The sequence below is a fragment of the Chelonia mydas genome, chromosome 2, assembly GCF_015237465.2.
Source record: "Chelonia mydas isolate rCheMyd1 chromosome 2, rCheMyd1.pri.v2, whole genome shotgun sequence".
NCBI classification, from domain to species: Eukaryota; Metazoa; Chordata; order Testudines; family Cheloniidae; genus Chelonia; species Chelonia mydas.
Genome location: NC_057850.1, coordinates 43,627,785 through 43,640,579, shown reverse-complemented (window position 1 = coordinate 43,640,579; position 12,795 = coordinate 43,627,785). Strand labels below are relative to the sequence as shown.

Here is a 12,795-nt window from a genome sequence, read left to right as displayed (position 1 = left end):
TTTACCTTCCAAAAAAATCCAGATAAATCAGTGGAATTTGGCTCTAAAGCCAGCACAATAGGTGCAGGGTGGGTCAACTCTGTGCACAGGTGATCCTCTGATGATGTAAACCAGCATAGGGGCTCTTATGCCACTCCCCCTCTTTACTGTTAGTGTAACAGAAGGAAAAAGGTGTATCCAGAGAAAAGGGAACATGACTAGGAGGCTCCCGTGCCATGTCACTGCTCAGCTGTTGTTTCAGTCCGTTTTCAGGTGGTATACATGAGAGAAACCTCCTGGCTGCTATGATTCAGGACAGGGGGATAAGCTCTGTAGAGATGAGTCTTCAAAGTCAGGGGCATCACACACACACTCTCTCTCTCATCCAAACCCCCAAGATCCTCCCAAAAATATTTCTGACAGACTTAAAGTGATCATCAGTTCTCCTTTCTTCTTCTCTCTGTCACAGTGGGATTGTGACACCAGGGTTACATCAGCCAATCATCACATTTTCTGTTGTCCTCTCTCCTCATGCCTCTATGCTCTAAAATCCCTACATTCTTCTATCAGTGATCATCAAACCTCGTCCAGATCCAAACTCCCCTCCAAAATTCTCCCGAACTTCAGCAGATCCAAACTTGGCCGATCTTATAATGGTTCTGAACAAACATTCCTTTGTGAGTGTTTGGAGTAAAATATGGACTTTGTCACTTGGGCACATATATAAAGTGTAATTCACATTTTGAGTTATTTAATAAAAAGACATAGAAACAAATCTATTGTTTGAATGATTTTTTGTGGAGGGCTTATCATGCAAAACCAATATAACATGATTATATTTCCAGAAGTGAGAAAAAATACATCCATGAAACAAGTGTCCATGAAAAAGGAGCCTTTCACATGAATTATCCTTCACTATCACCAGTTATTTGATGGCTCCCAACATCTATAGTTCATTGTTACAACTGTCAAAATTGGCAACCACCAAGATTGTTGTCTCAATTAGGGACAGTAAACAGATTGTCCCTATTTTTAATGAAAAAATCTAAAATGTAAAACTTCACAGTTTAACATGTTTATTCATCTAAACGAGCTAAAAAATAATGACGTGACATCTGTTTGAGAGACACTGGTACCTAACATTTTGGCTGTCTCTTCACCGATTTGGTTGTCATTAAAAAAAAAAAAAAAGAGAGAGGATGCTGTCAATTAAATGCATTGACATACTGTATAAAAACCCTTTCCTGTTCTTGGAAATATGTACTAAACATATAGCACGGTGTGTAAGGCAAGCTAAGCAGTAAGTAGGATGAAGGGAAGAAGCACAGTGCTGCAAAAAATGCAAGTCTGTTTCCCTCTCCCCCCCTCTCGCAGGGTGTCAACAAACTCAGTGTTGTACACACAATCTTTGCCAGTTTATTCATCTTATGGATTCATTTCTACAAGTGCAAGCATAATCTACTAGCTCAGAAGCAGTCCAAACACCATATTTCTGCAGGCTTATTGCTGTCCCATATTGTTATTTGCTTAGTCATAGGAATCACTGATTATTATGCTAGTTTGTATAAAACTCTAAATGCCATAAAATCTTTATTATTCTGTTTGTTGGGATTCTAAACTGATTTTAAGCACAATCCACTTGACCTTGAAAAATAAGGACTCAATTGTGCCTGTTGGGAGCCGCTAGAGGCTTCTTGCTCATTTGCAAAGGGACCACACATAATCTAGCCCTAAATTAAGTAATGAACCCCTTCAATAGTAGTAAATGTCACTGAACCAGTATAGGCCTTTTAATACAGTTTCTGCCCTCCCCCATGAGAAAGGATAATTTAAATTATTATTTATTTTTAAATATAATCTATGATCAAGTGGACAAGTCAATTATTATCCAGAGTTGAGGACTACCCTGGAAACCTAAGCAAACAAAAGACCTCTCTCATATGTTCTCAGTTAGATGTAAATGCATAACCTCATATATGTCATCACTGCTACAGCTAATGGGATAAGTTGATGGGGCTATGATATACACAGGATCACATGGTGCCTATTTAACAAGCTACAGTGATCTTTAAATAAAGCACTCTTCAATAAAATTTTAAATAAATCTCTGGGGCCCCTGTTAGAGATACACTTATAATTACAGTGCAACCCTCAATTCCAATAAAAACGCATTCATGGATGACTACAAATACAGGTAGTAACTAAGTGGCAATGTATACCTCCTCTACTATTTGTACCATTGTAACCACCGTTATGGAGTTCGTAGGCTTCTGTTGTACTCCTGAAATTGTTCCAAATTCTGCTTTTACTTGTCAAAGAAAAAACAGGTACTGATCCAAGCTGTATTACTCAGCATCATTGCCAGCAGCTACAGTCCTTCCAAAGACAAAACATCTACCTACGTGGGGAGGTGAAACAGAGCAGCAACTCTCACTCTTCTGCAGGACCTAGAGCCATCCATCACTGCCCAAAAAAGAGGGCATGGCCAGCCAAGCCTAGACCAGCTGGAGTTGCTCTGAGTCAGTGCATCTCCTAAGCAGCTTCTGCTGGCTAGGAGCCTGGGCTGGAGTTTAAAGATGCACTCCTTAAGCAGAGGTCTGCAGCAATACTGGAGCTTGCTCTATCCCCAGAGGTGAACTCCCTCATTTTGTAGCTGCCCCATGGAGTGGAGTCAAGTCCAAGGTGGTAGCAAGCCATATACAATTACTATTACAGTATTTTCTATTGGTTTAATATGATTAGGACCAGATCAGAGGAGTTCAATTTGTAAAATGTACTGTATTTGAAGAGACTAGAACAGAAATGAAGCTCTCTTTGTTACATTTTCAACATTTAAACCAGGGGCAGGAATCACTTGCTTTGCTCCACGACTTATAAACAGTGTGCATTCTTTGGTAGCACTGCTCAAACTTGTATATTGTGTTATCTAAGGTAATTTAATGTTCTTTCAAATGTACGTTTCATAGCAATGCAATAGATCCAACTTTAATAAGTGCTTTCAAAAAGTTCAAAGTTTAAAAATTCATTTTATTATTAAAATAGCCCATGAGCTACAATTACAAAGACAAATGACCTAAAAAATTATGGGATTGATTCTGATCTCAGATACATACATAGGTATCATCATTAGAGAGAGAGAGAGAGAGCGTGCACACCTAGCATGCATTTGAGGAGCTAAAAGCAACTTCACTTAAAGATATCAGTGCTCCAAAAGGTATACTGGAAGACATAATCACAGGCCAGATTTTGATCTCACCTTAGTGTGAGTAATTAGGAGTAAACAGGAGTAATTTCACTGAAGTCAAAGGAGACAGTGAAAATAGGTGTAAGCAAGACCCAACTCAGGCCTTATGTTTAATGCATTTGTGTTTATAAATTAAAAAATAAAACAGGTGGATAGTTTGACTAAAGCTGGGACACCTGCTATTAACAAACCTCTGTCTGTAACTAGTGGACTGAAAAATACATGGAAAATATTGCACTTGTGCTTTCAGTCCACTAGTTACAGAAAGCACAAGTGCAATATTTTCCATGTATTAGCTGCAATATTCTCCATATATTCCCATGTGCACTGGGCATGAATCTCCTCTCATGTTCTAAGCAATAGGCAACTCTCTAGTTACATGTGACTTAGCTACTATGTCTGTCACCTGAATGAAAAATAGCCGAACACAAAATGCAGCACTTGAGAACATAATGGAGATCTGTGATATTTTCTGGTCTAGGGGACTTCTGGTCCATAAACCAATAAATAGATTTCATTCGTCCACAGGTGCAGTTTGGTTTTTACTTGTGACTCACACAATAAGGGAAATGTTCTTGTTCTAATAACTTCAAGTTACTATTTTAAGTTAAATGAAAAGAAGAATATTTCTAACTGTTTCAGAACACAATATATATATAACGATATAAAATACTTAGCACTTCTACTGCATGTCTCATACAAAGCGCTGTACAAACATTAGCTACATAATCCTTACAGCATCCTGTGAGTTAGTGGAAAATGCTCATGCAAAATGAAAGAGAGGACTGCAGCATTTTGAGACATGTAGTATGGCACACAGTGAAGTGAAAGGCATGTCACATCCAAAATGCCAGCTTGTGATTGCCTTTCACTACACTGAAAGGAATGCCACATGTCATAAAATGCTTCACTCCAAGTGCTATATGTTGCTACACATTTGGTAGCATATATAATATTACTGGACTACAAGTACTATGAATGTATGATTTGGGGGATTTGGTGACTGAAAAAGTCACAATTTAGAGAATGACAAATAAGTATAATATTTCCTTTTCATACGTATGTTGGAGATGCTGGTGTATTCCGCATTTCTAGATGAGGTGTCCTATATTACACAAACCGAATAAGGAACATAAAAAGTGTATCCCTTAGAGACTCATAGTGTATATAGGCATCAATACTGTATGGTCTAAACATCAACCATATTGATCTAAATTCCTGAACCAGGTTTTAAGTGGTGATAATGGGGCTGTGGGTCAATTTAAAATAAATATAGTCTTATATACTACACTATTAGTATAGTTTTGGTTTCTCTTTGCCTCCAATATCCTCATGTCAAATCTAAGTCTAACTTGAACGCTTCCAAAATAGTCACTAAACAAAGGGAACTCAGTGGTTTATCCCTTAGTTGTGAGACTGTTATATAAGAGAAATTAGTGTTAATTTGCCAACAGAATTTCTACAAGATGTCAGTAAGTCAAGACTCTTCCAGTTTTGGGGAGTAAGCATGAAAAAGATTTGTTAGCTGGTACAACCCCTTACATTAGTTTGATGGGAAAAAGATAGTATAACTGGAAAACAAATTTTTACCACAGCCTCCTAATGAGAGAAGCAAGCTGCTATTGCAATTAGCAGGAACAGTATAATTAAAACAGAATTTCAGCTTCATATTAATAATAGAGCAGTATACTAATTAAAATCAACGTCAACTGAACTTTCTACATATACCAGTGCAGACAGCCCAAAAGGCAAGGAACTCTGTTTCAGAGACATATGTTAATGTTTGAGCTTCTGTCATCCAGGTGCCATTTCTGACAGAGCACATGTGCACTGAGCAGTTGGCAAGGAATGAAGAAAGATTACTGTAGATAATGTGCACATAGAATCTAGGATATAAAATAGGCCCTACAGGAAGTGGGAGAATGTTTCTAAAAAGAGAAATTACCTATGACTTCCTCCGTGTGTGAAGAGCGAGAGAGTGCAAGACTCAGGGTGGTGCAGATGCCCTGGAAATACAGTAAAGCAACTTGTATTTGGGGACTTGTGTTTTCTTTTGTATTTTTTTAAAAAAGAAAACCTACATTTCGCTATTGGAAAGTTTGGATTCATGGACTTAAGTCAGGACAGCCTACCCAGAAGTCAGCAGCTATTGTTTGTAATACCAACAACAATATGCAAAAAACTGTCTTTTGGCATCAGAGTTCTCAGCCTGAGAAACAAATAATGTAAACAATTCATTTAATTCATAATAGTACAGCTTCTGTTTTAACTTAAGTGTAGAATAGCTTTGCATGAGTCTTCTTTGCCTGTTCTGCAGATATGAATGTTAAGAGCGATGAGATATTGCATAGTATTATTATGCATTAGAACTGCGTGTTCCCAAGTAGTGTTGTTCAAGGTAGTTGCTTTTCCTGAAGAGAATCTGATGATAGAATAGATACATTGCATCTGCTAGTTTTCATTTGGATCCAGATCAAGGTCAACTTCACTTGATAGATTAAGATAAAAGAAAGCGTAGAAAGCCAACAGAAATACCAGTATAGCTGCAAGGACAAGGGCAACTTCCTGTACAAACGAGAGAAAATTTTCAAAATGATAAAATGTTAGATACAGTATCATAATTTCAGATAAATCAGGAACAAATGTTACCTTCTATCTGCATCAAGCCCGCAGAAGTTAAGTTTTCATCAGACCATATAGTTCCCACAACCAAGTGGCTTTTTAATTAACACTTCTTTGCTGCCACCATTTCAGCATGTTATGGAAAAATTTTACTTGACGAGATGATCAATATTTTGGTGGGCCAGACATATCCTTTTTGGCAATCAACACAGACAACGTTCATAAAAGAATTTGTAGGTTTGAATGCAAATGTGAGCAATGAAGTTAGACTGTGTTTGGCTATTTTTGCATTTTCTAGAAATATGATTACTTTTTTCATAGAATTGGAGATTCCTAGACCAGAAGGCACCATTGTGGTTATCTAATCAGACATCCTGTATAACACACATCACAGAACTTCCCCAAAATAATTCACAGAACATATCTTTCAGAAAAACATCCAATTTTAAAAATGGTCAGTGGTGGAGAATCCAGCACAAACTGGTTAAGTTGTCCCAAAGGTTAGTTACCCTTAATGTTAAAAAAAAGTTACGCCTTATTGCCAGCCTGAATTTTCTCTAGCTTCAGTTTCCAGCCATTAGATTGTGTTATACCTCTCTCTGATAGACTGAAGAGCCCATTATTAAATATTTATTCCCCATGTAGACTGTAATCAAGTCACCTCTTAACCTTCTCCTCCTTAAGCCAAACAGATAGAGCTCCTTGAGTCTATCACTAGAAGTATGTTTTCTAATCCTTTAATCGTTCTCGTGGCTCTTCTCTGAATCTTTTCCAATTTATCAACATCCTTCTTGAATTGTGTGCATCTAAACTGGACACAGTATTCCAGTAGAGGTCGCACCAATGCCAAATACAGAGGTAAAATAACCTCTCTGGTCCTAGTTGAGATTCCCGTTTATGCAACCCAGGACCTCGTTAGCACTTTTGTTCACAGCATCACACTGGGAGCTCATGTTCACCTGATTACCCACCACGACTCCCAAATCGTTTAGAGTCACTGCTTCCCAGGATAGAGTCCTCCATTTTGTAAGTATGGCCTACATTCTTTCTTCTTTTAGCAACAAGATTGCAAATTATTAATGAGGCATGCACACCACAGTGGATATCAATGAAAAATGCTACTCCTACCTCTCAACCTAGCAGAAAACAATGTGCCATGGTACCAATCTGCAAAATCCCTCAGTGCAGGAAAAAACTTTTCCATGCTCTTCACTTTAATAATGCTGGCAGAAAGCACCAGAGTTTGCATTTGCACTTAACTCCCCCTCTCCAAAGAAAAACCCTTCTGTAGCTGCCTTCATTATAATAAATGAATCTTCTACAGTGTACTTGATTTATAGTAAGCTTCAGAATTTGAGAAATGCTTTTGTAGTAAATGCCACAGGGCTGTCTGTTATCATATCCTCTTTTTCTTAGGGCTACTTAACTTAGGCTCCCAAATGTATTAAACTGCAGTATAACTATCCTCTTTATAATAATACTTCTTTACAAACAAAAAGACAATGTTCTATTAAAAAACAATATTTTCAGTTCACTGGAGAGGGCAACATACTCTTCTACATTATACAGTGTTGACTACCATTTTCATAGGCAGTGAAATATGGAGTATGACTTTGAATACTGCACTGTTATATCGCCACAGTAAATGGAAATTGTCACTTCCACTGGTGACCAGGGTGATTATACATTATGCCTAATGTCGTGATTTATTTTTAAATCATGTATGGGGCCCCTCAATAAAAACAGCTGAACTCTGTTATAACAAATCCCCAACACTCCCACCAAAAATAAACCAAAAACGTGGTCCAATGGTCCATCTATAAATCGTCTGCCCATGCAGATACATAAAAGGATAGGAGGAGAAAAGAGGGGCTAAGTAGGTGTGTAGTAACTAATATGAAAAGGAAAGACTGACAACAGGGTTTGAAATCAGCCAGAGAGGAGGTCAGATTGATATTGTCAGCAAGAAAGGTCCATAGATAGGGCCACTGTGGGAAGGGCACTATAGTAGGAGCTATTATACCTGGCACTGACCTCAGCCTTCTGATTAGGGCGTGGTCTACTAGAAAATTAGGTTGGTATAACTATGTTGCTCAGAAAAAACACCCCACCTGAGCAGTGTAATTCATCTGACTTAAGTCCCCAAGTAGACACTGCTAGGTTGATGGAAGAATTCTTCTGTTGACATAGCTACTGCCTCTCGGGAAGGTGGATTACCTCCCATGGTGTAGTTACTGTCTACACTGCACGGCTGTAGAGTTTTAAGTGTAGAATAGCCATACCTCATTGTGTCCCCAAACCTGAAGGAGTTAAAATTTTTACTAGCTGCACATTTTAAAATCAGGCGCATGATCTGGCATTCTTCTCTAGAACAGCACTTTCATTTGCATTTACATGAATGCATTTTATATTTGATCAGAATGTTGGATCAATAATTCAAACATATGTCACCTAATAAACTTTGAAATATTACTGCTTATTTGACTTATGCTCTGTAAGAATCTTTGTTCTATGAGAACCCTTTGGTTTATGTTCTACAGGGATGGCGGTTTAAATTTTAAGTCATTTGCAGCATTGCTGTAGCGGTATTGGTCTCAGGATATTAAAGGGACAAGGTGGGTGAGGTAATATCTTTTATTGGACCAACTTCTGTTGGTGAAAGAGACAAGCTTTTGAACTTACACAGAGCTCTTCTTCACCAACAGAAGTTGGTCCAGTAAAAGATTTACCTCACTTACCTTGTTGCTCTAATTTATAAGTGATTTTTATTCTTCTAAACAAATGTTTAAATTGTTTGTATAAATTTGCTTAGGGCATTTGCTATGGGCTGTAACTAGAATTTCCTATTCGAATTATACTATAATTTGAACCTTATCATCTCATTTTATATGATTTGATTAAAAAAAGAATTACATCTAATTTACTAACACATTAAATGAATGTGATTTTTGCTTTGTTGCAGTTGCAACACTTCAGTATCTCAAAAGGGCATGGCAGCATCAGACAGGTTTCATTTATTTTCTTGTATCCACAGCTGTGCTCCAGACCCATCTGGCCACACAGCTACTAATTTTAAGGGGATGTAATGAACAAGTGACACACAACTGCAAATTCCATCTGCTCAGAAGAGTGGACAATGATACCATACAATGCAGCCACCATTTACACTGAGAGCAGTATTATTTTTTTCCCTCTCATTTGGATGCTCGGCTTTCCACTTTATCGCAAGTTAACCTTTTTTCTTCTCCAACTCTTCTTTGCAGTCGCCCTTAGAAAATTGTGTGCTGTATGTAAAAAACTTGTTGGCAATGTTTTATAATGAAGAAGCATTTCCTAGTGATTATAAGACGAAACTGGGAGTCAGAAGATCTGGATTCTATTCCCAGATTATCTAATGATTTGTATGACTTTAGGAATTTATCTCTCTCTACACCTTAGTTTTGCCATCTATAAATTGGGGATAATACTGCTACTTTCCACAATCACAGGAGTATTAGGAAGGAGGTGGGAGACCTAATGTTTGTTAACCATTAAGAGATCTTAGTACTGAAAAGACTTGAGAAGTGAAACGAATGTATTAAAATTCTAGGCTTAAGAATAATACAAGAACCTCAACTTTGAGTTATTGAGAAACGCAGTGGAACAAAAAAACTCATGCTGTGGTTGCAAATATCTGAGTGACAAATGTTGTCAGGTAACAAACCGATCTAACAGAATGAATGATATATTGTTCACAGTTAGGCATGCAGTCTAGTATGTCTACGGTTGCAGGGATTTGATTTTTAAAAATAATTTTAACAGATAAAATTGATGGGTTTTTAGCATTTTTCCAATTTTTATTGATTTAAGTTTTCAGAGTTATGTAAAATTATGGGTTTAAACATTTTTCCTATTTTCATCAATTTAAATTTTCTCAGTTGTGGCAATTAATGGGGGTGTCAGACAACTGGGGATCAGCCAATAATTTGTTAATGAGATTCAAAAAGTTAAAGCTTTATAACCATTAAAACACAAAATTATCAACATCACACATCACAAATATACAAAGTAAATATCCTTAAATCAATCTCTAAGTTCTCAAGCAACACTTTTCTTTCTTTGCCTATCTGTAAATTATGATTATCATCAAAGGTAATATTTTTGTTGGTTTGTGTGCACATGGTGAAATTGACATTTACCGATAAAAATCGAATCCTTCCAAGCCTAAATATGTTTTAGAACCATATCTAATTTATAAACTTTCAAATAGAAACCCTGCAATGAACATCGTACCAAAACCACTACAAAACTGCTATATTTTCTTTGCAACATGAGTAAAAGTTGTCATTTTAATTTTTATATATCATATCAGCCTTTACAATTTGTGAGCCATACATAAAGGCAAAGCCTTAAAACAAATCTAGCTCCCTACTATTGGTAACTTTCGGATTGCTCCCCCGTAAAAGTTATTTTACTCAGAGAATTTCACTCTGAATAATTAATTCTTATGGGAAAAGACCTACGGATAGTAACTGGAAATGATCATCAGTTTTTTCTCACCATAGTACAGAATTTAAGAGACTAATATCCCTGCTATAGAATTCTTGGTTAAACAAGTCTTTAGAAGGAATATCATCCTCTATAAATCTCTATAGAGTTTTGAGAATTGTTTCTGTAGAACCCTACTGATTTCACCTCTATTAAGTTCTATAGGACTTTTCCATAAAGGAAACATACTTAGTTACTGTATATAATAAATCTGACTCTCCTCTCATTTATGCCAATTTTACATCATTGTAACTCACTGCAACTGACTACAATGATTTACACCAGCCTAAGTCTCTTATCCTGAAACTACTCTAAATGGATAGACCCCTATGCCAGCACAAAGCCCCACTGAAGTCAGTAGGGCTCTGAGAATGCCCTGAGGCCTATGCATACTGAGCAATTTGCAGAGTTGGGGCCTAACCGAGGAAGAAAAATACAGTGCAGGCAATTTTGGACACAAGACAAACTCCCATACTGTACATAGAGAACTACAGTATTCACAGGAAAAAAAACATTCATATGTATTTATTTTAAATCCTCCCAATCCATGAGTATAATCTCTGAACTGATATCACTTTGAAACTCAATGTGACTGAACATCACAGGTGTGTGTCCCTCCAATTCTAAGCTACTTCTAGTTAGTTTAAACTCAGGCATGTTTGAAAAGGGGAGAAAAGAAGGAAGTGACAGTGATACTGGGTATTTCTTTTTTTGGGGAGGAAAACATGAAAAAGTGTTGGTGACAAGATATCCCTAACATATCTTGGCAAAGTGGATTAACTCAGAAGATTATGAACAGCATGAAATCACAGGACACTCTTTGGCAAACTGCATCAAGAATGTCATCTATTTGTATGCATCTAGCTCCAGGTGAGACAGATTCCTGGTAGGGAGCTAGCTGTATAGGTAAATAGATGAGGTAGCTATGTAGAAGAATGGATGGATAGTACATTTCCCATATTCAGAAATTAGTTTTTCCTTGGTTCCATCAATGTCCCCTTTATTTAATCAGCCTTATTCTCTACTGACTTGCCCCTTGCACAGTCATGTGCATCTGAGGAAAGTGGGTATAAAATGCTACCATTCTGATTTGGTAGCATTTTTTACTTCCTTTGCACAGATGTACATGGCTGCACAAGGGATTAGGTAGTGGAGAACCAGGCCCTTATTCCTATCCTCTCCAGTTAATTTGTTATATTTATTAGTGACTATACTGAGGCACAGGCAGTGCAAAACATTACCCATATTTATTTTTTGGTTTCTATTTTGGGTATCAAAGGCTAGGGTTGATTATAGAAAACTTGCACATGCTACAGAGGATCATTTAAAGGAAATCTCGGGCATGTTATTTTTTTTACATGACCTTGCAGTCCCCTTACTGGTGGCTTAGCACAGCCATGCAGCGATACTGGAATAGTGACACTTGGATGAACTCAGTTTAACAACACAACATCTTTTTATTACTGGAAGGAGGTACAGAGGCAGTTCTCCTGCTGCTGGTACAGCTTCCCTCTCTCCTTGATGCAGGAAACACTCTTCAACTCCTCTGACGCACCCATCTGTCACCCTGACATGGCATCCTGGGAGGTATGCTGACTGCCAGGGGGCCATATCTGAGACGTTACGGAGGGATTGTTGCGGATCATCCGGCGTTTGACTACTACCCCATGCAAGTCATCCATGTAATGATACTGCGAAGTATGACCATCAGCAGATCAGAAGTGACTACAGGGCTCTGGGAGTAAGGGTGAAGGAGTTGGGAGTGCAGGTGGTGTTCTCTTTGATCCTTCCGATCAAGGGTAGGGGCCCACGCAGACACAGATGCATCCTGGAGGTGAATGCCTGGCTGCAAGGATGGCGTCGCCAGGAGGGCTCCGGCTTCCTTGACCACGGAATGCTGTTCCAGGAAGAAGGACTGCTAAGCAGAAAGGGGAACCACTTATGGAGGAAGGGGAAGAGCATATTTGGATACAGACTGGCTAACATAGCGAGGAGGGCTTTAAACTAGGTTTGTAGGGGGCAGGTGACCAAAGCCCACAGGTAAGTCAAAAACATGGAGACCAGGGAGAAGGGTCAGAATTTGGGGGGAGCATGGGCTGCTATAGCAGGGATAAGGGAGAGACAAGACAGAACTTGCCGGGGGGGGTTGGGGGGGGAATCAAATCAGTATCTTAGATGTCTGTATACCAATCCAAGAAGTATGGGGAATAAGCAGGAAGAACTCGAAATCCAGGAGTCCAAGAAAGCTGGCTGTATTTTAAAGAAGCCTTATTGAAGGCACAGGAACAAACCATCCCGATGTGCAGAACGAATAGCAAATATGGCAGGGGACCAGCTTGGCTTAACAGAGAAATCTTCAGTGAGCTTAAACACAAAAAGGAAGCTTACAAGCAGTGGAAACTTGGACAGATGACCAGGGAGCA

General features: G+C 38.2%; 1 protein-coding gene across 2 annotated transcripts in view; it reads right to left on the bottom strand.

Annotated features, from left to right (window-relative positions):
• Positions 1 to 12,795, bottom strand: part of TRIQK (triple QxxK/R motif containing) — a 149,383-nt gene that overhangs the window by 66,646 nt on the left and 69,942 nt on the right. The window contains exon 4 of one of the 2 annotated variants that reach the window (XM_043539355.1): positions 2,986 to 5,788. The exons of the other annotated variant lie outside the window; for it this stretch is intronic. Within the exon in view, the coding sequence (XP_043395290.1) occupies positions 5,675 to 5,788 (114 nt within the window). The 3' untranslated portion in view covers positions 2,986 to 5,674. Of the gene's footprint in view, positions 1 to 2,985; positions 5,789 to 12,795 lie in introns of those variants that run through there. 2 annotated transcript variants of the gene reach the window in all.